The following is a 25,230-nucleotide window of genomic DNA, read 5'->3' as shown; positions in this document are numbered from 1 at the left end:
AGCCCGGCGGCGCGTTCCCACAGACGGGCAGAGCGGGGCTCCCATGGCGCTGGCTGGGCCTGTGACCCGGGCCCCCACGGACCTGGGCTCCCTTCTCCTCCTCTTCCTGCTGCTGCCCTGGGCCCCGGCCCTCGCCCTTCTGGCTGGTAAGAGGGACTGGACGTGGGGAAGGGCGGACTCCCGAAGCTGACTCCGCAGGCCTTGCCGCGTGAGTGCGCGGGCTGCGCCAAGCCAGAGGGCGCCGAGCCGGGTCCCGGGCCCCTGGAACTTGCAGCGTGTGGAAGCTCCGGGTAGTTTCGTGCTGAGAGGGGCTCTTCAGGACGGGGGGTGGGGGGCGGAGGTCAGGACTGGTGTGATCAGTGGGAACTGGACTGGGGAACAGGGTGGGATGAGGTGCGGTGTGTTGTCTTGGGGGAAACCGGGACTTCTTGTGCTTAGCGTGCTTTAGGGAAGGGGCGTGGGGCTGAGCGAGTCCTGGGGTGGGAGCTCCGAGGTTGCAGAACTGCAGGCAGGATCAGCCTCCCTACGGAGTCGGCCTGAGCAATGTGCAGGGTTGGGGTGCAGGTGGCTGTGAAGTTGGATGAGCCAACCAGCAGGAGTCGTGTCCGAGGTGATTGAGTGTAGAGAGCTGGCGAAGTGTTGGCTCTAAAATGTTCAGTGGGTTGAACTGGACATTCCTGGCAACAGGCGTCCAGGCACGCGGGTGGAGGTGGAGAGACAGACCCCACCCCCCGTCCAGTGGCTTGGAATGGAAAAGGGAAAGAGACTCAGTGGAGCAGGCTAATAACTGCGGTCCCTTTCCTTTTGTGCCCACCTGCATTTAGGGGGAGGCTGGGGCTGGTCTGAGTCCATGGGGGTGCTTTGGGGAACACACGTGTGTCCCCTGCAGCCCTTCCCCAACATTCCTGAATCAGGCTGGAAGGGATCCTGGAAGCCAGCCCCAAGCAGCCAAGGGCTTTTGCTTTCATCCAAGTGGATTCATCACTGATTCTGGAATTCCTGCTGGGGGGCCTGGAGGATGCTTTGTCCTGGTCGCTATAGCTACGGGGGCTGGGCCTGGGAGGTTTTCTGCCTCTGCCACCGCCAACTGCAGGAGGATGACAAGAAGAGCCTGGGCTTCCCTGTGGTGGGGGAGAACCACCTCCTGTTCCTCTGGCTCCACCTGTAGAGTTCTGTAGTCCTCTGGCATCTCTCAGCACCTGTCCACAAAGCCTTTATCACGTCTTGCTCTGAGGCAGCAGGGAGGATGAGCACCCCAAGGATGGCGAGGCCTGTTTTTAAAGAGGGACCAAAGCTCAGCGAGAGTGGGGACTTACAAGCAGGATGCCTGAGGTTACTGGGGCTTCCAGGAGAAACGGGGCTACTCCCTGCTTTCTGCAAATGAGGTCATGAAGTCTGTGCAGCTAGGGCCTGTCCTGCCCTGCAATATGCACTCCCCACTGATGTCTAGGCACACGTGTGTACCTCTGTGTGGCCTGCACTAGGTACACATTGTCACATACTGGCCCACCCCCGTGAACTTACCCATGCATGTCCATGTACAGAGCATGTGGCTGCCCGTGGGCAGCGTGTACACACGAATGGGGTTGTGTTGACTTCCCTTCGCTTACACTCAGATGTACAGGCACATGGACCTTGAAGGGGACACTGTGGATCAGCGTTGCAGATGGGAGTGCCACAACATGGACACTGGGCTTCCAGGGGCCGCATTTCCCTTGAGACTTCTATGCATGACGCTCCAGCCCCAGAGATACCCAAAGGCTCGAGCAGGGACACTCCAGATGCTAGTACCAAAGGTCTGACTGTGGGAGGGGAAGTGCCAGGGACTGTGCTAATTTCCACCCCAGAGAAGGTGGTGGGGGGGGACAGTTTCTGGAGGGTTTGGTTCAGGCCCTGCACTGGGCCCCTCCATCCAGGCCACTCCACGGCAGAGGCCTTCTGGTTGTCATGGAGAGGATGAAGCATCTTGGAGCACAATGAAATACATTGGGTCGTTCTCACCCTCCCCTTCCTGGAACACCCAGGGAGGCTGACACACAAAGGGGCAGCCAGGACTCCCCAAACCTGGCCCTGCCCCCAACCAATGGGGTGGAGCCTGTCGCGGAGGAGCTGGGATGGGTGGGAAGCCAGCCACAGGCCACAGAATCCAGATTCTGGCTACTGAGTGTTTGTTTCCCTCTGGAAAAAGTTTGTTGATGGGTAAAACCACACCAGCTACTACACGGCAGCAGGCGTTGCAGTACGGGCCGTCCACATCCAGTTTAATCTTCCCAGAAGCCTGTGGGGCTGGCTATGCACCCCTAAGAAGGAAAGTAAAGGCCAGAAAAGAGTAACTTGCCCAGTGCCACGCTACCAGTGTGTGGTAGGACCAGTGTATCAAAGCAGGCAGTGGCGCTTTGTGGTTATATCTCTTGTCTGGGCTTCTGTAAGATGGGGACAATTGTTCCAAGGGCCATACCAGGTTCGATGAACAAATGTGGTGACATCCAGAGTAGGCGATGACATAGGATCCCCGGTTTCAAGGACATTTTAGATGGAAGCGCCTTAATAGTGACTCGTGAAACAGTTCACAGTGGCTTATATGGCTGGCTGGCTGGACCAGCACCTGCTAGTCCTCTCTCACTCCTGGAGGAGCCACATGTGCCAGTGCTGTACCCAGAGAGGCTCTCCACCCAGAGCTCCCATCATTGCCATGCTGTGATCAAGTTATGCCTTTTCATTTTTTAGGAGTAAAAAAATCTTTGAAAGAATATTCCAAATGTTCCTACTTTTCCTGATGAGACTAAACACAGTGTCTGTCACCCCTTTACTTTGCTGTACCTTCCAAGCACAGAGAGAGTAGGTGAGCTCACCCAATAATAAGTGCAGGGGCGGAGTGTGGTGGCGCGCACCTTCAATCCCAGCAGAAGTAGGAGGATTGCTGTGAGTTTGAGGCCAGTCTGAGTTACAGTGTGAGTTCCAGGTCAGATTGGGCTAGAGTGGGACCCAATCTCAACCCCAACCCTCCACAGCTAATAAGTGCAGGGAAAGTAGCGGTTCCTAAGGCCAGAGAGAAGCCTGTGGTACAGTGGGATGCTGCTCTCTAGGCTCTGTGAAGACAGGGAAGATTTATGCTCAGGCTGCTGCAACCTCGTCCTTCACTCTTCCCAGTGCTGTAGATGGAAACCAGGACCTTCGCACAGGCTAGACAACTGCTCTACCACTGAGCTACGCACCCAGCCTCAAAACCTCTAGAGACTCTCGTGTTATAAGAGAGGGGCTGGGGGTCCTACTATACTAGGGTGACAATATATGGGGGACAATTTCACATGCTTCCTCAGATTCAGGTTACCAGCCTCTTGATGATAGAAAAGCAGTTTCCTTATTTAAAACATTTTTTTAACTTATGGGGGGGGGAGGGAGGGAGAGAGAGGGAGGGAGAAAGTGTGTGTGTGTGTGTGTGTGTGTGTGTGTGTGTGTCAGAGAGAGAGATTGATAATGTATCATGGCCTGCATCTGGCTTTACTTGAGTACTGGAGACTTGAATCCAGGCCATTAGGCTTTGCATGCAAGCACCTTTAACCACTGAGCCATCTCCCCAGCCTGAAAAGCAGTTTTCTTAAGAGCATCCATTTTATAGCTTAGCCCAAGGACGCCAGTTAGCCCTAGATAACGGGCCCCAGTCCCTAGTAGCACTCGCGCTCTCAGTGACTGCGTGGGTCTCCCTGCCCTCTGCAGGGCCTGGCCAAGCAGCCACAAGTCGAAGGGGAGGGCCAGTGTCCTGGGTCTGTTAATCTCTCCTCTGCCAGGTCAGCCCAAGCAGCCGGAAAGGTCAGGAGGGATTTGTAAAGATAAGCACAGGCCCCTGGTCGCCCTGGTGACAGGCCCGGCCCCTTCAACCAGGCCCCAAGGAAAGCTCCTCCCCTGGCCTTCTGGGCTTGCTGTGGAAAGATAGATCACCCCAGAATTGCCCATGTCATAGGAAAGTTGGCAGTGAATGAGGACCAGGTAGAATGGTCTGCCTCATGAAGACTCTGGGCTTCTTCCAGGCTCCCGGCCTCTTGCACCCTCCCTGCCCGGCCTGACCGGAGATTCTCCTTCCCATGGGAGTAGACTCCATCTCCTCATTTTTGCATGACTCTCAGAGGAGGCTCCATAAGAAGCCCACCATCACAGGTGCCTGGCCTAGCCACAAACACAAAGGGCTCTGATATAGGAGGCAAGACTATGGTTGGGGTCCCAGAGGCCACACCATATGAGAGGCCAGGGCCTGGTGGTATGAAAATAAAGATGAGGTCAGGAGTGGTGGCACAGGCCTTTAATCCTGGCACTTGGGAGGCAGAGGTAGGAGGATCATTGTGAATTTGAGGCCACCCTGAGACTACATAGTGAATTCCAGGTCAGCCTGGGTAACAGTGAGACCCTACCTTGAAAAACCAAAATTAAATAAATAAATAAAGATGAACTATTAGCCTGGGTGTCAGTAGTTAGGCCCTTTATAAAGTGAGTTACGGCTTTCACAGAGGGGTGTCTGGGTGCTATAGCTTCACTTCCTTTGTCTTGGGAGCTCTTGACTCTACCAGGAGGATATTGCTTGTACCCCAGATATGGTTTGATACCTCAGACTAATGCCTTTTCTTGAGAAAGGTCCAGCCACTCCCATATCACAGCCCCCAGACCATCTTCACAACTTCTCAGACCATCTTTCATCTCCCCTCAGACCATCTTCTCACCCCCTCAGATTATCTTTCTATCTTCTTTCAGACCATCTTCTCACTGCTCAGACCATCTTTCAGTTCCCTCAAACTATCCCTTCAGACCATCTTCCATTTCCCCTCAGACCATCTCTCCACCCCCTCAGAGCATCTTCCTGCCACCCTCGGGCCATCTCCCTACCAGGCTACCTTGTTATTTCCACCATGGAATTTAGCCCAGGGACCTACGTAAAGCTGCACATTCACAGTAGCAGATGGAAAGCAGGGAGGCTGTAAGCTGCCCACAAACTCCACAGAGTGTCCTAGGCATCCCCAACCTCAACCCACATTTTCGAGTCTTGGTAGAGGGGTTGCGAATGGATGCCCAAAGTGGAAGGTAAAGTATGTGGGTAAAGGGTCCCCTTTGGCCTGAAGGTGTCTGATTCAGCACCCTGTCCCCTGCTTTGTCTGGTGGGTGCTGGTCCTCAGTGTGGAGGATGAACCACATGGAATTGTACTAGAGGCCTTGGGACTATACTGGGCCCACTGTCCCCCTAGCTTGCTGCCCTTCATCCTGCTTGGTCTGCTGGGAAGTGAGTGTGGGGGGCCAGTTGATAGCTTTGTCCTGTGGAATGTGGATGATGCTCGAGAGGCTGTTAGCCTTATCTGGGGGGGGGGGGTCTTCATTGTGTGGGGGAGGGGAGGGTGCAGGGCCTGACTGCTTGGGTCTGGTTAGTGTCTGAGTGACAACCTGGGGGAGGAACTTGGAGTCTTGGAACTCCAGGTGGGGGTGGAGGGCTCTTGTTCCAGACTCCCCTTCCCCTTGAGGAGTTCCAGCAGTGAGCTAGTACTTTGTCTCTGGCACCTGAGGCTTTGATTTCAACTTCAGCATCCAGGGATGTACTTTTCTATCAATTACCAGACTGGGAGGTGAAGGCTTGGTTTGAGAAGTGACTCACCCAAGGTCCCGTACCTCATCACCTCTGAGCTGTGCCTGTAGTAACAAGGCTGTCAGACTAGAAGAAGGTGTGGAGGGACGAGGGACTGAGAGTGCTGGCTATGTGGCCTTGGTGTCTGAATCAACAGAGGGGGCACCAGTGTGGGGACCCCGGGTCAAGGGTGCAGCCAGCAGTTCACTATACCTGCTCTGCCCTGTGTGACCCCAGCTAGGCACTTGCTGGTGAGGCATGAAATGAGGGCCATGGACCTTTGCAAGTTCCCAGCCCAGCAGGATCAAGATGGGTAGGAATGAGAGGGGCTGAGCCCCGGCTCTGCCTTTGAAGTAGTCTATCCCTTTCCTGATGTCTCAGGTTTCACTGCTGGTGGTGGAGTGGGGATGGGACCCGAGGAGCCACCCTGCCTTCTGTTTGGCTGGTGCTGAGGAAGCCCCTAGCAGTCCCTTCCTGGTCGCTGGGGACAACCCAGCATTGAAACTTGTCCCATGCTAATTTGCTGCATGACCTCTGCAAGTCTGTCTTTCTTGAGCCTCTACTGCTTGCTTGTAAAACTCCTGCTTCCCAGCGCTGCTGTAGGGAGGTGAGGGGACAGTGGAGCAGACAGGTACTGTCTGTTCTGTGATCCTAACACTGGGTAGCCAGGCATCCCTGTCCTTTCTCTGTTCTGTAGACGTGTCTATAACTAGCTTCAGTTTCAGAAATGGCTGCCCCTTGCTGTAAACTGGCTTGTAGATGCCCTGTCTCTCTACATACGCCCCTGAGCATGGACAGACAGAGCCATGTTGTTCTTGGGTCTGTGTCTGGGCTGTGTATTTTGTGTTTTTGGGGGAAGGCTTTTGTGCAGCTTCTGCCCACCCTGCTCACCATTTCCTATTTCTACAGGGCTGGTTCCTTCAGAGACCCCAAGTGCCTGTGCCTCAGACCCGTGTGCTCCAGGGATAGAGTGCCAGGCTACGGAGAATGGTGGCTACATCTGTGGGCCCCCGGAGCTCCAGGGCTGTGCCACACAGCCATGCCACCATGGTGCTCTGTGTGTGCCCCAGAGTTCAGATCCTAATGGCTTCCGCTGCTACTGTGTGCCTGGCTTCCAGGGACCCCGCTGTGAGCTGGACATTGATGAGTGTGCATCCCGGCCCTGTCACCATGGGGCCACCTGCCGCAACCTGGCTGATCGCTACGAGTGCCTCTGTCCCCTTGGCTATGCAGGTAATGGCACTAGCCTCCCTGAAGAGTCTGGACAGTGGAGCTCATCCGTGGCTAGCATGGTAGACACAGCTCCTCCTCTATGGAATGGCCCTTCCAGCTCCCAAAGCTACCTCCTGAAGTGGCCTGAAATTTGGAGGGCAGACACAGATGGGGATAATTCTTCAAGTGACACTCAGTCTAGAATAGCCTGGAGTCTGTAGTGTAGATACTATTGTTTCTACTAACCCTGAATTCAGACACTGATCAAACTCAAGGGTAAATGGTACAGACAGAGGATCAGGCTCCAGGGAGAGGCATCCTAGCATGTATCCTGGCGAAAGTGAATTGAGACACTGGGTCCCTGAGTCTTTCCCCTCCTTCAAATGTTGCACATGTGATATCATGGGTTCCAGCTGTCTGCGTGTCTCCTGGTTTGGAGGTATATGTATGTATATGTCTATGTATATGTAGCTGTAAGGGGCCTCTGTGCACCTGGCCAGTGTGTGGGCTCTTGGAATGCTTCTGTGGGAAGCACTGGTGTGTCTGTGCCAGCAGGTGTGTGCACTGGTCATGGGATTCTGGTAACTTTCCAGTGAGTGGTGATGTGAGCAGGCAACTCTGAGTGACTCATTTCTCTCCTTTCCTTCTGAGCCAGGTGGGGGAGTTGGGATTCCAAGCAGCCTGGGTCTGGCTCCCCCTGGCACAGAGGGTGGGAGTGGGCTGGAGGGTCATGGGAAGGAGGGGCCTTGTGGCATGCTCACTGATCCAGGAAATAGGGAGGGCTCCAGCTGCAGTCAGCTGGCTTCCATGACCAAACCCGCTCAGGGGCTGGGGGCAGGACCTATAGGAGTCTGTAGTAACCTGGGGAACTCATGAATCTCCCCACAATGAGCACCTCCATCTCCTTCCATGTCCACCTCCATCCCAGGCAGAACCATGTGGCAGTCATGGTTTGCCCAGAGCCTTGGGGTTCCTGGGTGGGACCAAGGACTTCCAGTGACCACCCCTCTGTGGGTTCATTACTTATTCCCCATTCAGAGCCATCAACGTTGTAAAATGCAGACAGACAGGAGCTCACCACTCAGCTGCTGTATTAGTTACTTTTTGCATTGCTGTGGCCAAACACCTGATAAGAAGCAGCTTAAGGAAAGAAGGGTTTATTTTGGCTCCTGGTTTCATAGCTTGAGGTTCAGCCCATCATGATGGGGGGAGGCATGGTGGCAGACTGTGAGACAGCTGGTCGCACTGCATCTGCAGTCAAGATGTAGAGAAGCCGGTACCATTCACATCCAGTGTGGGTCTCCCTCTTCATTTAAACCTTTCTAAAAACCCTTTCACAGACACTCCCAGAGGTGTGTCTCTTAGGTGATTCCAAATCCAGTCAAGTTGACAATAAAGTTTAACCATTACAGCTGCCTAGAACTTTAAAATTTATTTTATAATAATCATATTTTGATTTTATTTTTAAAGAAAATTTAGATATTTATTTGGGAGAGAGAAGGCGAGAGAGCGTATGGGTGTGCCAGGATTTCCTGCCACTGGAAAACAAAACAAAACAAGAAAACCCCTTTGTGCATCTGACTTTATGTGGGTGCTGGAGGATTGAACCTGGGCCATCAGGCTTTGCAAGCAAGTGCTTTTAACTGCTGAGCCATCTCTCCAAATATATATACATATTTATTATTTTTAAAGGCTCTTCTTCTGAGAAGTCTTCCCTGCCTTCCCTTGGCTCTCACTCTTCTCTTACAGGACTCAGTTCTTTTTTCTCATTGAGCTTATTATTACTAAAAACCAGTCCTTTCCCAGTTGTGACCTCTGCCAGGGCAGGGATGGTCCTCTGGTTTCTACATAGCAACACCACCTGCTTTGAATGAAACTAAACAAACCAAACCAAACCATCGGGTCTGGAATCTGCCCTTAGAGCCCCACGGGTTGCTCTCGGTAACTGGAGCAGACCCCTGTAGGTGTGCGTCTACCCAGAGGGTGTGATCGCTGTGTCTCGGCCCCTCTCCAGGCGTGACTTGCGAGTCAGAGGTGGACGAGTGCGCCTCGGCGCCGTGCCTGCACGGCGGCTCGTGCCTGGACGGCGTGGGCTCCTACCGCTGCGTGTGCGCGCCGGGCTACGCGGGCGCCAGCTGCCAGCTAGACGTGGACGAGTGCCAGAGCCAGCCGTGCGCCCACGGGGGCGTGTGTCACGATCTCGTCAACGGGTGAAGGAGCGGCCGGGGGTGGGGGTGGGGACCGGCCGGGGAACTGGGGGGCGGGCGCGCGCTCATTCCCGACCATGCCCGCGCCCCAGGTTCCGATGCGACTGTGCGGACACGGGATACGAGGGCGCGCGATGCGAGCAGGAGGTGCTGGAGTGCGCGTCGGCGCCCTGCGCGCACAACGCGTCCTGCCTCGACGGCCTGGGCAGCTTTCGCTGCCTCTGCTGGCCAGGTGCGTGCGCGCGCGCGCGGCGCGGGGGGGCGGCGGGGTAGGTGCTGCGCCTGCGCGCGGCCCTCTGCGCGCCCGCTGGTGGCACTGTCACAAGTATGAGCCTCTGCAAAATAGAACTTAACCGCATCGGATCTTCGGGTTGTAAGGCGGAGCAGTGACAGTACAAGGGTGCTTAAGCATCCGGTCCAGGGCCTGGCAGCAGCCAAGAGCTTAAGAGACTGGTGTTCATAAGCAAGGGCTGCTGCCACTCAGGCCGCCACGCCATTCCTTCTAGTTCCCCAGCGTGTCTTTGGCTCACAGTTGGTGACTGTATCCTGGGCCTCTCTGAGCCTGGGTTCACAAAGGGAGGTGGAGGGGATATGCTTGGAGACCTCGTGTGACCTGATGCCCGCGCGTGCGCCCCCAGGCTTCAGTGGCGATCGGTGCGAGGTGGACGAGGACGAGTGTGCAGCGGAACCTTGCCGAAATGGGGGACAGTGCCTGCAACGCTCCGACCCAGCCCTGTACGGGGGTGCCCAGGCTGTCCTTCCCGGTACTTTCAGCTTCCACCATGCTGGGGGCTTCCTGTGTCGCTGCCCTCCGGGCTTTGCAGGTGAGCCCCTTGCTGGGGAAGCACTCAGCCTAGACCCAGAAACCCAGGGAGGGATTTGGGTTGGCCCAAGGCCTTGTCCTTTCGGGTGCCACTCTGTCCTAGTTGGTGCCTATTTCTGGACCTCAGTCTTCCTAAGTGTAAAATGGATCCTTTTGGTTGTGGTCTGGCTCTTGAGGGTGCAGGCGGCAGCCACAGCTGAGCCTCTTACAGGGGACGACTGCGGTGTGGATGTAGATGAGTGTGCCTCATCGCCATGTCTCAACGGAGGCCGATGCCAAGACCTGCCCAATGGCTTCCAGTGTCACTGCTTTGATGGCTACACAGGTGCCTGGCTGGGGTTGACTTGGATGGGGTCAGGGCTGGGTGAGAAGATCCCTTCGGGCTGATGTATGGATTGATATGACAGGAGATAAGACAGGAGGTATTTGCAATGGCTCCGGTGACAGCTGCGCCTGATGAACTGGGACCCCTGCTTTGCCCAACTTGATCATATTTGACAGTGACACACTGCATGGGCTATGTCAACGCTTCCAGGGAAGCTTGTGCCCTGGGGGATGTTTGCTGGGTCACAGATACTTCAGCCCCTTCCATACTGAGTGTCTCTAAGCACACATAGGAGGAGCCAGGACCAGCCTGACTAGGGCTAGGGGCTGTCCAGAGACCTGCTCAGGAGAGGAGTTTGGCTTAGAGTCAGAGCTGGGGTCAGGTGTGGATGACTGCCAGCTGGGGCCACCAGTGGTTTGGGCTTTGTGAGAGAATGGGCAGAATGATGGTAGGGTACTTCAGACATACCTGGACCTCTGATGTCAAAGGGCCCGATGAGGTCAAGGAATTTCTGGGTGGAGTGTGGAGTGGGGCAGAGCCTCAGACAGTACAGGAGTGGAAGTAAGGTAATGTAAAGGGGCCAACAAACTTTGCCTTTGGAGCACCAGAGCTTGGAGGAGCTCTCCCTGCAGACACATGGCCACTAGTGAATGGGTGAACTTGAGAACTGCTTACACAGTCCTGGAGCATCCCTGCCTCCACTGGAATGCTGGTGGTGGATGCTCCTCCACATGCCAACAGCATTCTTCCCAGCACACACGCACCCCACCCCCACACTCTTATGCCTCCTCTCCCTGCAGGATCCTGGGTGTAGAGTCCTCTGCCTGGGAGAGAGGCTGGTAATTGCTCTCCACTCTCACCACCCAAAGCTCTTTGGTTCAACACTCTTTCCCTGAGTGCCTCATGCCCCAGGGGGTCCTGAAAGCCTGCTCCCTCCTCCAAGTCCTGCCCCAGTTCCCCACTCTTGCACAGCCCCATGAAGCAAGGCTTAACATCCTCATCTTACAGATGTGGCAATGGAGGCGTAGAAAGGGGAGTCAGTGGGAACCAGATCCTTTCAATTGAGCTTTGTTGGCAGGTGACAAGGAGGGCAGCTCTCTGAGATCACAGCCCAGGAGGACAGAGCCTGGATGTGGAGCTGGGCACCCTGCCCAGCCTCCCTTGGGGCAGTGCTGGGTATGTGGGAGGCCAGCCTGGCATTCCTGAGCTGGCTCAGAAGGAAGCAGGTGGGCCAGGCAGGGAGCTCCGCTACCTAGTTCCAGCACATCTGTCTGTGGGGGACAATGGGGCCATGGGTTCTGGGCCCCTTCCTGGGGGGCCTGTTGCTCCTGGCAGGTAGGGAGGGTAGGACTTTGGGCAGAGGGAGGCTGGACAAGTGACTGATGATAGGAGGAGGCTATGGGATGTGTGAGATGACTGGGCTCAGCTTTGAGTCTTGGAGGCTCCTCTGGGCCTGGGTCCCCTATGGCCAGACTGTGGAGGCTCTGACTAAGCTGGGGGTGATTGCTGGGGTCTCTTGATCCTGGAGGGGAGGATGGGACAGTCACCTCCTAGCCAGAGGGAATGAGGGGTAGGTGTGGGAGTTGCTCAGTATGCCCCAGATGTATAACCCACCCTAGCTCATTACGGCATTACTCTGTCCTTATAGCTATGCTAGGTCCTAGCACTAAGGTCCCAGAGATTCTGGTCCCAGGAGATTGAAGTGGAGTGAATAGACACTTTCAACACAGGGTTCTGGGAAACTGCCTAAGGTGGGGGGGTTGGACACATTAGTTGGGTATCTAGGAAAATTTATGGGTCCTCTGAGGTGGTTTTTGCCAAAGTGGGAGTTTGAAAGGTACTACAGGAGGCTGAGGCAGAACTTTCTAGGAAATACTTAGAGGAATGGGAAGTTTAAGATTTTTAGGGGCAGGAATGAAGCTTGATAGCCTAGAAGGGCCCAACCTATGAGGTGGTCTTGAATGCCAGGGTGAGGGATGGGGCCATATGCAGCAGTGAGGTACCACTTGGAAAGAGTCCCCCATTTACTGTGAAGATGCAAAGGGTCTTCTGAAGGCAGGTGACCTGGAGCTGCCAGATTTTGGCTTAGAGAACTGGTAAGGCAGGAGTCATAGGGCAGGAGAAAAGGTGGAGGATGAGGCTGGAGGTCAAACCCACAGTGTATGGAGACCAGTGAGACATGGAAAGGGAAGGGGAATCTTGGATTCTGGCCTGAAGGTGACCTCAGTGAACCTGGAGCAAGCCTTCAGGATTGGCTTGATTGGCAGGTACTAAGCTCTGTGAGGCATTTGAGTTCTGGGGTTCTGGCCCTGGCATACTAACCCTTTGCTGGTCTTTCCTTTAGGCCTCACATGTCAGGAGGATGTAGATGAATGTCGATCTGAGCCTTGCCTCCATGGCGGAACCTGCAGTGACACGGTGGCGGGTTATGTCTGCCAGTGCCCTGAGGCCTGGGGTGGACCAGAGTGTTCTGTAGAGCTCACTGGCTGTCAGGGCCACACCTGCCCACTGGCTGCCACCTGCATCCCTACCTTCAAGTCTGGGGTCCACAGTTATGCCTGCCGCTGCCCACCTGGTACCTATGGACCTAGCTGTGGCCAGAACACCACCTTCTCGATTGTGGCCGGGAGCCCTGTGTGGGCATTGGTACCAGTTGGTGGCCCCCTGGGTCTGGCACTGAGGTTTCGTACCACATTGCCTACTGGAGTGTTGGCCACTCGCAATGACACCCAGGACAGCGTAGAGCTGGCCCTGGTGGGGGCTGCACTCCATGCCACACTCTGGAGGCATGGTACCATGGCACTTGTCCTTAGACTGCCAGACCTAGCCCTGAATGATGGGTACTGGCACCAGGTAGAGGTGGCATTCAGTGTGGCGACCCTGGAATTGCGGCTCTGGCATGAGCGCTGCCCTGACCAGCTCTGTGTGGTCTCTGGTCTTGTGGCAGCAGGTCCCATGGCCTCAGTGGCTCCCGGGCCTGTCGGGCCTTGCTTTGTCCAGCTAGGTGGCTGGGCCCTCGTAGGCTGCCTCCAGGATGTGCGTGTGGACGGGCACCTTCTGCTGCCTGAGGAGCTGAATGGGACTGTGATCCTGGGCTGTGAACGCAGGGAGCCTTGCCAGCCCTCACCCTGTGCTCATGGAGGGACCTGCGTGGACCTGTGGACTCACTTCCATTGTGACTGCCCGCGGCCTTATGATGGGTCCACATGCACTGATGGTGAGGGATGAGCCGGCGGGGAGGCAGCACCAATGTTTGGCTCCCCAGCTTGTTGGCCTCTCACACCAGCACCATCTCTCCCTGCAGAGATCCCTGCTGCCACTTTTGGCTTGGGTGGTACCCTGAGCTCTGGCTCCTTTCTGCTCCACCAGCTGCCAGGCCCCAACCTCACCGTGTCCTTCCTCCTCCGCACTCGGGAGTCCGCTGGCCTGCTGCTTCAGTTTGCCAGCGATTCAGCCACTGGTCTGACCGTCTTTCTGAGAGAGGGCCAGATCCAGGTCGAAGCACCCAGCCGTCCTGCTGTGGTCCTCCCTGGGCGATGGGATGATGGACTCCGCCACTTTGTGACGCTCAGCCTTGGGCCTGACCAGCTGGAGGACCTGGGGCAGCAGCTGCACGTGGGTGGCAGGCTCCACCCTGCCGACACCCAGCCTTGGGGCGGGCCTTTTCGAGGCTGTCTCCAAGACCTGCGACTGAATGATGTCCACCTCCCTTTCTTTCCGGGGCGGGTGGAGAACTCAAGCTGGACCAGCGAGCTAGACACTGGCCAGTCCTGGAATCTTACCCAGGGTTGTGTTTCCGAGGACGTATGCAGTGTGAGTGCCACTGAATGGGTCCTTAACCATGATCTGACCTGTATGTAATATTGGGGTTACTGTGTTACTGATGAGGAAACAGGTTCAGGAGATGTGACCTGCCTAAGGTCCTGCTGTGGCAGTGGCAGAGCAGGGGGAGCCTTCTGATGGTCCTGTGCTCCTCACCCTTGCCCCTGTCCTGGTCTGGGATGACCCCCTGACCTAGACAGAGGGTGGGATCTGCTTGGGGGAAAGGGAATGGAGAGCTCCTGCACAAAGCAATAGTCTAGTGTGAACCAGGCTGGTCTCTATTGTCAAGGAAGTTCAGGCTAGTGGTTTCATGCCTTGGAGCCTAGCTCCTAGGCTGTAAGGTGGGGTTGATGGTGACCTCACCTCCACATTGGAGAGGAGTTTATGTATCTGCTCTCATGAATGCTCAGGGGTGGGTGTGGGGGAAGATGCTGATCCCTGACCTCTGCCCCATGCTCTCACAGTCTGATCCCTGTTTCAACGGTGGAACTTGCCTTGTCACTTGGAATGACTTTCACTGTACCTGCCCTGACAACTTCACGGGGCCCACCTGTGCCCAGCAGCTGTGGTGCCCCAGCCAGCCTTGCCTTCCGCCTGCCACCTGTGAGGAAGTCCCAGATGGTTTTGTATGTGAGTGCACGGCCAGGGCAGCCAACATGCTGGGGGCTGGATGCTGAAGTTGGTTAGATCCCTCCGGGTTAGGTGATATTGGGTTATAGACAGGAACAATAGCAGCCTCAGCCCAGTGGGGTGAGACTCTGTATTTGGTGGGACAGAGGCTTTCTTGGGGAGGTGAGCATGTGCTGGGTTTTCCAGGGTGATGCTGGGTGACATAGGGAAGAACATTCAGAAAAGGGAATGGCCTGTGTGCAGGTTCTGAAGGCTAAAGAGCAGCGGCTTGCAATTTAGTTTAAGGGCACTGGGGAACCACAGGCTTTTTTTTTTTTTTTTTTTTTGAGACAGGGTCCCCTTGAACTTCTAATCCTCCTGCCTTTACTTCCCTAGTGTGCCAGGATTACTGGCTTTGGGCCACCACACCCAGTTTCTGTCTGTGGTGCTGGGGATCAAACCCAGGTCTTTGACTTCATGCATGCTAGGCAAGCACTCTACCAACTTGAAGTACATTCTCCAGCCTATTGGAATGTTTTAAATTTGAGAGGAATAGGATTGGATCTACATTTAAATTTTTTTAATTTAATTTTATTGATTTGAGAGAAAGAAGGAAAGAGATAAGAGAGGGAGCAAATGGGCATGCCAGGTCTCCAGCCATTGCAAATGAACTCCAGAGGCATGGGCCACTTTGTGGTCTGGCTTACGTGGGCCCTGGGAATAGAACCTGGGTTCTTAGGCTTTGCAGGCGAGTGCCTTAACTGCTAAGCCTTCTCTCTAGCCCTGGATGTATATTTTTTAAAAAATGGAGGCCAGGCAGGCATGGTGACGCACGCCTTTAATTTTTAGCACTTGGGAGGCAGAGGTAGGAGGATCACCTTGAGTTCAAGGCTAGTCTGGGACTACAGAGTGAGTTCCAGTTCAGCCTACGTTAGACTCGACTACATGAGACCAAACCTACCAACTAGAGCAACGAACAACAACAAAAAACACGCCCCTCAAAACATGATTGGGCACAGGAAATTCACAGAGGTGGGAAAGGAGCTGAATTTTCAAGGGGTTTAATATTGGGCCCTGGGCTTTGAGGACAGAGCGGACACCCCCAGCACTGACTGGCAGGTAATTGATTCCGCTCAGGTGGGGAACGCAGGGTGAAGAAGTGGGTGGGTGCCTCTGGGCCAAGTCCTGCTCATGGTGGGGGCGGGTCGGAGGACACCTGGTGGCATCTGGTGAAGGCTAGAAGGCCATTTCCCAGCTCCCCTTCCTCTCTCTACAGGTGTGGCCGAGACCTCGTTCCGCGAAGGGCCCCCGGCTGTGTTCAGCGGGCACAGCGTGTCGTCCGGGCGCGAGCTCAGCGGGCTCTCGTTGGCCTTCCGCACGCGCGACCCCGAGGCGGGGCTGCTGCGCGCCGCCGCCGGCCGGGCGGGCGTCTGGCTGGCCGTGCGCAACGGCTCGCTGGCAGCCGGGGTGTCGGGCGCGGAGCTTCCCGTCCCCGGGCCGCTCGTGGCCGACGGCGCCTGGCACCGCGTGCGCCTGTCTCGGGAGCGCCCGGCGGCCGCCGCGTCGCGCTGGCTGCTGTGGCTGGACGGCGCGGCGACGCCCGTGGCGCTGCGCGGCCTGGCGGGCGACCTGGCCTTCCTGCGGGGCCCGGGCGCCGCGCGCCTGCTGCTGGCCGAGAACTTCACGGGCTGCCTGGGCCGCGTGTCTCTCGGAGGCCTCCCGCTGCCTGTGGCTCGGCCGCGGCCCGGCGCGCCCCCCGGAGCCAGGGAACACTTCTCCGCCTGGCCGGGGACGCCCACGCCGCGCCTGGGCTGCAGCGGCGCGCCCGTGTGCGCGTCCTCGCCCTGCCTGCACGGCGGCGCCTGCCGCGACCTCTTCGATGCCTTCGCGTGCGCCTGCGCCCCGGCCTGGGAGGGGCGCCGGTGCGAGGCCCGCGCTGACCCGTGTCGCTCGGCGCCCTGTGCCCGCGGGCGCTGCCACGTGCGCCCCGACGGGAGCTTCGAGTGCAGCTGCCCGCCAGGCTTCTCCGGCCCGCGCTGCAGGTGCGGACGGCGGGTGGCGGGAGGTGGGGCGGGGTATGGGTCTAGGGAGGTGGGGTGGAGCTGCCTGCTGCTGATTGCTTGGGGTGTGTATCAGTCTTCACCCTTTTAAGCCGGGCATGGTGGCGCACATCTTTTATCCCAAAACTCGGGAGACAGAGGTAGGAGGATCACCGTTGAGTTCGAGGTCACCCTGAGACTACATAGTGAATTTCAGGTCAACTTGGGCCAGAGCGAGACCCTATCTTGAACTCCCACCCCCCAAAAAAATATTCAGCTATATTTAACATATTACATTTTTTGATTATTTTTCATTTATTTATTTGAGAGCAACAGACAGAAGGAGAGAGAGAGAATGAGAATGGGCGCGCCAGGGCCTCCAGCCGCTGCAAACGAACTCCAGACGCTGCGCCCCTTGTGCATCTGGCTAACGTGGGTCCTGGGGAATTGAGCCTTGAACCGGGCTGCATAGGCTTCACAGGCAAGCGCTTAACCGCTAAGCCATCTCTCCAGCCCGCTCAGCTATATTTAAATTCCAGAGATTTCTTGAGGTTTAGGTGCTTAGACACAGGTAGTCAGGGAGGATGAACTTGAGGCGTTGCAGTGAGCTGAACTGTCTATAATGGCTCAGAGTCTGGCCTCTTCCCCATTTCCTTCTGGACTCAGGGTTGCCTAGCCTCTGTCTGGCTTTCATGTCGCATGATTAGTGCTGCTTCACCCTGTCCTTACTTTAGTCCTTTCATTTCACCACTTTTCAAAGACCTCTGGCTCAAGAAAGATTCCCATGGTGTGGGGTGGGGGAGGGGCAGAGTGCCAGCCCCCTGTCCCATCCCTCCCACAGTTGGAGAGGTCCGTAGGAGGGCGGCCTGCATTCCACACACGAGAGCACTCGGTGGGTGATGTGGGTCATCGGGCAGGGCTAGAGCAGCTCCCAGCATCCCACCTTCCTGCCATGCAATTTCTCCCCAGGTTGCCTGTCCTGCCCAAGGAATGTAGCCTCAACACTACCTGCCTTGATGGCAGCCTGTGTCAGGGTGAACCCCAGAGCACTAACTGCAGCTGCCAGGAGGGCCTTGCTGGCTGGAGGTGTGTCTGGGAGCCTTGGGGCCTGGGAGGTGGACTGGCGAGTGTGAAGAGCTGAGCAAGGTGGCTGTTGGCTTCCCTCTAGCCAAGGCAAGGAAAGTAGGATCCCCTCATTGTCTCATCCCTCACTGGTATCAGTACCAAATGGCCCACCATTGTCGCTCATTCTTCTGGGACTTCTAAGACCATTCTCTGCTGTAGAGACGCTTGCCAGGAAGCCATTTCCCACTCGGTTTTATGAAGCCCCTTGGTCTTCAGAACCATGGTGGGAAACGGTGAAAGTGAAGCTTCTGGACCTCCAGGCAGTGCAGTCAGCATCCATGTCTCCTCATGAGCGCGAGTGTGTGTGTGTGTCTGTCCCTCCTTCGTCCTTCCTTTCTCAGTCATGAATGCTAGGGGAGAGAGGGGGGGAGAGAGGGAGAGAGGGAGAGAGGGAGGGAGGGAGGGAGGGAGAGAAGGTGATGGAGCTCACCTTCAGTTCTGGTCACCTAGCCAGGTAGGAGCAGTGGCTGAGGTGGAGAGCTAGAACAGCTGAGGGGAACAGGAGGAATGGCTTCCTCAGCCCCCATTCTTCCCCAGGTGTCAGAGGCCTTCCTTGCCCTGTGAAGACAACCCCTGTTTGAATGGGGGTACGTGCCGGGCAGCCAGTGGCATCTCTGAATGTATCTGCAGTGCTGGATTCTCTGGCCAGTTCTGTGAAGTGGTGGTAAGTAACACCTAGGGGAGGGTTGCTGAGCCAGAGGGTGCTGGGCAGGGTTGGTACAGCTCCCCAATGGACCTGGCCCTGGAGCAACTCCGTGGAGCACGGGAAATGGCCCCTTCACACCCCCATGCAGTAGTGATTTCACTCAGTGGAGAGTTTTGGCACTCCACCATCCATTATGCATGGCCCAAGGCTTCATTCTGTGCCCAGGGGACTATGAGATCCAAGATTCAGGGTCCACAAGGTCAGGTATCCCTGACCCCTGGAGGCTTAACAGAGGGATCTGGATCCAGGGGGCCCATGGTGGGCAGTGGGCACTAGCCCAGGCCTCTGGAAGGGCAATCTGGGGAGCAGCCTTGATCTCAGCAGGCTTTTGCCAGGCTGACCATAAACCATAGGTCCTCCCGGCTTCTGGGGAAGGCTTCCTTTCAAGTTGAACTTTTATAGCCTTTGTCTTCCCCATCTAGCCATCAGCTTGCCAGGCCAGGAGGAGGAAATGGCTTTACAGCTCCCTAGAAGTTCTGGGTAGCAGGGAGCTGGCCGGTCTGAATTTCATAGCTCTGGGCCCAGTGCTGAGGCTGGGGCTGCGACAGTCAAGTAACAGCAGGTTGAGAAGCCTCAAGGTGCTGGGGGAGGACCAGCGAGTGGGAGACTTTGGGACTCCAAACTCTTCAGAACTCCTGACATGCAGTCTTTGAGAGGGGTATCAATGGGAGTCCATGCCTGGTGACCAGAGGCAGTCTGCACCCCACCTCTAAAGCCTGGCTGGAGTCTTCCAAGGACAGGCTGTTAGAACTCCCATGGGCAGGCACCACCTGTTGACTTCTCTTTGCCATCAGCTAGATTGAGCTGTCCCAGCTCTTGTTCCAGCTGCTGACATAGGGTCCCAGGAATCCCCATCAGTGCTGACCTGGGACCAGGCCTTCTATCCTTCAGCCAGAGCCCCTTGTCTCTTGTAGAAGTGCCTGCTTGCACATCCTGATGGCTGCCTCTTCCACCACCTTCCAGGAAGCTTGCTTCACTGAGTCCTCTTACCTCTCATCTCTTGCAGAAGGGCCTGCCCTTGCCCCTGCCCTTCCCACTGCTGGAGGTAGCCGTACCTGCTGCCTGTGCCTGCCTCCTCCTCCTCCTCCTGGGCCTCCTCTCTGGGGTTCTGGCTGCCAGAAAGCGTCGTCAGTCAGAGGGCACCTACAGCCCTAGTCAGCAGGAGGTGGCCGGGGCCCGGCTGGAGATGGACAGTGTCCTGAAGGTGCCACCTGAGGAGAGACTCATCTAGGCCAGGTTGGCTGTCAGTGCCATGCCCCTGAAGCCCTGTAGGATCTCTGCCTGGAGACCCAAGAAGACCATTTCCAGAGCCAGGACACCTGCTGTGTGTGTTCCTGGTCGCTAGCAGCTCTTGCTTCTGCCTATCATGGACTCAAGAAGAGGGGAGCAACTCAGGGATGCAGAAAGGCCAGTGAGGTTGGGAACCTCTCTGGTGTGCTGGCCTGTGCCACAGCAGGCATGAGGCTGTACGTGAGGGAATACATGGGCACCTGTGGTATGGCAGGTGTGTGTAAGCATGTGTGTAAGGGACTTGTTGGTCTGCAGGTTCCAGTGTGAGTGTTGTGACATGTCTCTTGCTGTGTGCCTACATGACTGTAATGGGAACAGGTGATCCCATTGGGGAGGTGGCTGCTGCATGGGTAGGGACAGCCTGTATGTCTCTGGGACAGGGGTAGCCCAAGGCTGCACCTTCTCCAGCAGGCCAAGCCAGAGCTCGCCCAAGCACCTAGGCAGTGGTTCTGGCATCTTGTCCCACCTCCAAGGACGGCTCCTGCCATGGAGACAGCTGGAAAACGGGGGAGGGGCATTTTGGAGAAAGCTGGGCTCTTGGCTCCCAGAACAAAAGCTCCTTCAAGCAGATCTGACTGCCCTATGCCAGGGCCAGTCCCAGTCCCATTCACTGACCCACGTCTGCAGGGCAGGCTCATAGGAACAGAAGAACCTCTGCCCTGAGCTCCCCTGCCATGGGCATTTGTAGGAATGGGGTGGCCCTCCTGTCTACCTCACAGGGCTATTGTAAGGATCAGGGAGGCTCACAGCAGAGAACTCCAGAAGTCTTTAAATTCCTGTCTGATAAGAAGGACTGTGGGGTGTTCTTTTAGATGGTGGGAAGTGTCATCTGTGTCAGACTTGAAGGTGCTTTCTAGGGCCTGGTAAGGCGGCCTTCCCTTGTCAGCCCTCACAAACACCACTTCCGGGTTCTCCAACTAGACCTGCTCCTTCGACTGCTAGATGGGTTGCCTGAGTGTGGCTGTTGATTCAAGCCAAGGAAATCCTCAGTTTGCTAAACCCTGTGCTCAGTAGACACTGGACAGCCTCTGAATCTGCCTGCCCAAGGGTGCTCAACATGCTGCGACCTCTGACTCCAGGAGGACTTTTTCAGAGGGCTTACCCTTGAGCTTCCCAGAGTCACACTAACCTGGAGATGTGCCCTTTTCATTTCCCTGGGCTTATGCTTCCTGACTGGGGGTTCCGTGTGCCAATGCCAGGTGGTTCTTTGACATAGTGGAGCTGGAGAGTGACTTTCTCTGGAAGACCTGGGGCTCAGTAGAGACTGACAGGGATGAATGCTAAGCCAAGGGGCCTGTTTGGACCTTTATCCACAAGGAGGTGGGACCACTTTGCACCATCTGTCACCATGACACCTGGGAAAGAGCTTGCTGGTCCTTGGCACAGTTCTCTGTAGCCAAGACATTTTCTGTGGAGCTTCCACATACCGACCAAACATTCCAACTTCACCTCAGTGACCCTGGTGACTGGCACAGAGTTCTCTTCCAAACACATGCACAACTAGGGTGCAGACCACTCTGAGGCTCTGCTTTTGCTGAGAGATTTTGAAGGGTGTGTCCCCAGGAATGTTCAGGCCCTGTTGGTGGCCTACAGGACTGTACTATGGTCTCAACAGGGCTGTGTGTGTGTGGGGGGGGGGGGGGCAGGTTGTCAACAGCCTAGTCTCCATGGCCTCCTTGGGAAGGAAGGAGGCAAGCTGAGCTTGTTCAGAGCTCCAGATGGGCATGTGTGGGTCCAGGCCTTCTCCACCGCCCCTTGTCTGGCCTCTACTTTGAAGGACAGGTGGTGAAGATTCTTGAGGGTGCACTCAGGCTCCCTCTACAGGAACTTCCTGAAGGACACAGGCGACAGCCTTCTACCCAAGAATATTTTATTGAATACACACACACACAGTTCATCCTTGGATTTGCACATTCCACCCAGTGAGTGAAGAGACAGTGGTGTATGTATGCACACGCACGCTTGCCACCAGCCACCCCCAGCACAGCAGGGGGGATGGTATGGGTGTGTGCTGTCTTCTGGGCTGCCCAGCACCTCCCTCCTTCCCTTTGCCCCCTTGGCAGGGTGGGGGTCGGTCTTGCCCTTGTTGGCATCTGGAGTTTGCCAGGGCAGGGAGTTGGAATTGGATGCAGCCATGCTGAAACACCTGAATGCCTAGGAGGGTCCCATAACCCAGGTGAGCCATGGCTCCCAGAATGGAAGAGCCCCAAGGAGGGCTTTGTGCCAGATCCCGGCTCTCCTAGCTTCTCAGATGAGGGAGCTCCCTGGGGTGACCAGGACCTCCTGAGACCCACCTGTTCCTATCAGAAACTGGGGTAGACTGTCTGACCATTTCAAGTAGGAAATGAGAAATCAGGTCAAATGCTTACAATTTCCTGCATGCCTCTGATGGTTGTTTTCTTAAGTGGTTAGGCTTTGTTTTACCGTGGTTTATTGAAAGGAGTCAATTTTAAAGATTCAACAAATCAATAAGGTAAAAAGGAAAAGAAAAAGAAACAATAAAACATTTCATTATAACTTTGGTGGCTCAGCCTCAGGAATTTCTGTGCTGGAGATGGGGGCGGGGGGCTAGTTTCTAGGCCCCCTCCTGCCCCAGGCTGAGAGAGGGGCCACACATTTGTCTACTCCACAGGAGACCTTGGAGGGCAGAGGCCCACCTGGGCCTGACCCAGAAGCTCAGGCAGCTGTGCCTCCCTCATGGGTCTGGCAGTAAGCTTGGTCTTTGAGTTGGAATCTGGGTCATTGTTTCTCAGCTCTGCCTACAGAAGTCTCAAAGTAGAGCCTGAGTTTTGACACAAGAGGCCAGAGGTACGGGTAGCAGAGAGCTGAAGGCAGCACTTCTGGAAGTCAGAGTTGCTGGTGCTCGCTGCCCTCCTGCAGGGCCAGGTTTAGCCATCACAAGGGTCCCTAGACCTTCAGCCCCCAGAAACAACACAAGTTTGGGGGTTGGGTGAAGACTCAGCAAAGAGTATATTGCTAGAGAGGGTTTGGAAATGCCCACCAGAGATCTGCCAGCCTGGGTGGGGCCTCACTTCAGTTCCCCAAACACCTGTATCTCTGGAAGATGTGCTGTCATGGGGGTAACACTGACATCAATGTCCTGTAGGGCAGGACACAATCACAGGAAGGACAGGACAGCTGGGCTTGAGAGAGACCTTGAGCTTCCTGGCTCATCCTGGGCTATCTGAAAGGAAGGTGGTAGGATGTAGTTTGGGTAGTCAGTCCAGATGACCTCTAGTGCAAAACCCAAGCAGGGTGTGAAAGAGGGTGGTGGTTGTGTGTTGGGGATGGGGGAGAAGTGGTTCCCTTCTCTCCAGGGCCAGGCCTCAGAAGTGGGCAGTGTGGAGGGGAGAGGATAGAGAAGGTCCTTTCCCACCTGTGGAACCTGGACAGAAATAGAGCGGAGGGGAAGCAGAGCACTGGACGGCAGCACGGGCCTGGCTGGCCAGCCTTGGAGTATGCTCACTCGAAAGTCTCCCACTGCATGCGGAGCTGCTCCACTGAGGCTGCGGCTGGTGCTGGGCTCACGTCTTGCTTGGTTTTCTGCAGCAAATCCTCAAAGGGGTCTCTGGCCTGTGCAGGAGCCAAAGGCTGTAGGGCTGGCCCCAGGCCTTGTGGGGGTCTGGGAGGCAGCACTGGGGGGTCTCCAGGCCTCAGGGCCAGTCCCTGCTTGGCCTCAGCAGCCCTGGCACTTGAGCGGGCCAGGGGCAACGTTCGGATCCTTGAGGCGGGAACCACTGGGGGGCCGAGCGCCTGCAGGGGGCTGGTGTGGGTGCCCATGGGCACCTGACCAAACAGGTTGGGCATGGAGAGTGCAGACAGGTTAGGCTGAGATCTGTGAGGGGTGTAGAAGCCAGAACCAGACAGCAGGAGGCTGGGGGTGAATGATGGCCCCAGGGAAGCTGGAGGGGCCCCAAAAGGCCTGGTTGGTGTAGAGCCCAGAGGTAGGGAGGGTGGTGCAACTGGCACAGATGGGAGAAAGGGGTTGAGTGGTGGCTGTGGGAATGGGGTTGGGGCTGCTGTAGGGGGAAAGCTGAGCTGGGGGGTGAAGGGGGTAGCTATGCTTGGGGTGGTGGGGTGTGGGGGGATGGTGCTGCCTGACCAGGCTGTGTTAAGGGGGTCCAGCAGGGCGAGCAAGGTGTCACTGCCTGTGTCTGCAGTGCCTGAGGCTGGGCTTAGTGGCTGCAGCAGTTCAGTGGGGTCTTGGGGGGCAGCACTGGGGAGCAGCCCTGGGAACAGGGCAGGACTCAGGGCAGTCTGCCTTTCCTGGTCCATCTGTAGCTGCTCTGAGAAGTCACCAAGTGCGCCACCAGTGGCCTGGAGCTTGGCTGGGCGGGCTGTGGGTGGTGGAGGCACGATGCCCAGCTCTGGGGTCTTCCTGCCATGCGGCCGGGGAATAGTGATGCTGCCTGGAGTGGGGGCAGACATCTCTTCTTTGCTGCTGGGGCTCAAGACACCATCCCCGTTCTGGGGCCTGTGCGGCAGGGCTGGGGAGGTCTCAAATAGGGCTGAGGGTTTCTCAGAGGACATGGTAGGGGGCTTGCTGGGGATGGCCATGTCGTCCTGGCCCAGGCTCCAGAGCTTGGTGTATGGGTGGGCAAGCTTTAAAGCCATTGCCATACCAAGGCCCCTCTCACTCCTGCCCAGGTCCAGCCTCTGTGGGGAAGGAGAGAAGCAATAGTGACCATAGGTTGGCCCAGGACAGATGGGACAAAATGTGTGCCCAGTCCTCTCAGCATGCCTGGAAGGTACTAGGACTATGCCTCCAGGCATGTGGGCAACTAGCTCCTGGGACATGGAGTAATTGTGGGTACCCTAGGTCAACTGCAGAGACTCTAGTCTGTGTGGCCTCCAAGATTCCTACTGTGTCCCATATAAAGGTATTCTAGAGAAACCTTTTCTTCTTTTACAAAAACCAGTGCCTGCCAAGTATTTAGGAAAGTACCTCCACCTATGGATCTTCTACTGGCATGGGCCTTTTTGCTGTGTAGAGTGAATGACATGGTGTGAGGCTCTGCACCTGCTCTAAGGGGCACTGATGGGAGTAGGGGAACTGCATTTGAGTCCTGGCTGCCACTTCCAGGCAACTTGACTTGGACAAGTCACTCTTGTCTTGGCCTAAGCTGTTCTTGGCAAGGACATGTGGGCACTCTGTGGCCCTTTGTGACCCAGTGACTGCCAAGTCAGCAAAGAGAAGGTCATACTGGGAGATCAGTGGTCACAGTAGAATAATGTGGAACCTAGGAGTTTTGACCCAAAGGCTCTGCCAGGAGCCCTAACAGGCTGGGACTTCTCCTGCCCTAGAGTCTTCTCCAGGAGGGCTGGCAGTGTGGTGTGGCAGCTGGCACATGAGATGGGTTCTTGAAGATCTCAGGAAAATCAGGTTTCCTCCTCATTCTTTCCATTGTGACTTGGGGGATCTACCTCACTTCCTGTGGGACCTGCTTCACATATAGGTATCACCCCAGCA

General features: G+C 56.2%; 2 protein-coding genes across 8 annotated transcripts in view; one reads left to right on the top strand and one right to left on the bottom strand.

The window, feature by feature from the left end:
• Window positions 1-22,277, top strand: Crb2 (crumbs cell polarity complex component 2). Its single transcript, XM_045142261.1, has 13 exons — window positions 1-146; window positions 6,512-6,835; window positions 8,829-9,024; window positions 9,114-9,253; window positions 9,660-9,845; window positions 10,056-10,169; window positions 12,514-13,386; window positions 13,474-13,982; window positions 14,456-14,621; window positions 15,877-16,642; window positions 17,609-17,725; window positions 18,302-18,428; window positions 19,477-22,277. The coding sequence occupies exons 1-13, from the start codon at window positions 44-46 to the stop codon at window positions 19,699-19,701; spliced, it is 3,846 nt and encodes a 1,281-aa protein (XP_044998196.1). The 5' UTR covers window positions 1-43; the 3' UTR covers window positions 19,702-22,277.
• Window positions 22,278-23,066: 789 nt separating this feature from the next.
• Window positions 23,067-25,230, bottom strand: part of Dennd1a (DENN domain containing 1A) — a 573,141-nt gene continuing 570,977 nt past the window's right edge. For all 7 annotated transcript variants that reach the window (XM_045142267.1, XM_045142266.1, XM_045142262.1 and 4 more), the window contains one exon: window positions 23,067-24,416. In XM_045142267.1, coding sequence (XP_044998202.1) covers window positions 23,223-24,416 — 1,194 coding nt within the window. In that variant the 3' untranslated portion in view covers window positions 23,067-23,222. The remainder of the gene's footprint in view (window positions 24,417-25,230) is intronic.

The sequence above is a fragment of the Jaculus jaculus genome, chromosome 1, assembly GCF_020740685.1.
Source record: "Jaculus jaculus isolate mJacJac1 chromosome 1, mJacJac1.mat.Y.cur, whole genome shotgun sequence".
NCBI lineage: Eukaryota > Metazoa > Chordata > Mammalia > Rodentia > Dipodidae > Jaculus > Jaculus jaculus.
Note: the sequence above shows the minus strand (reverse complement) of the source record. Positions and strands in the feature narration are given on the sequence as shown.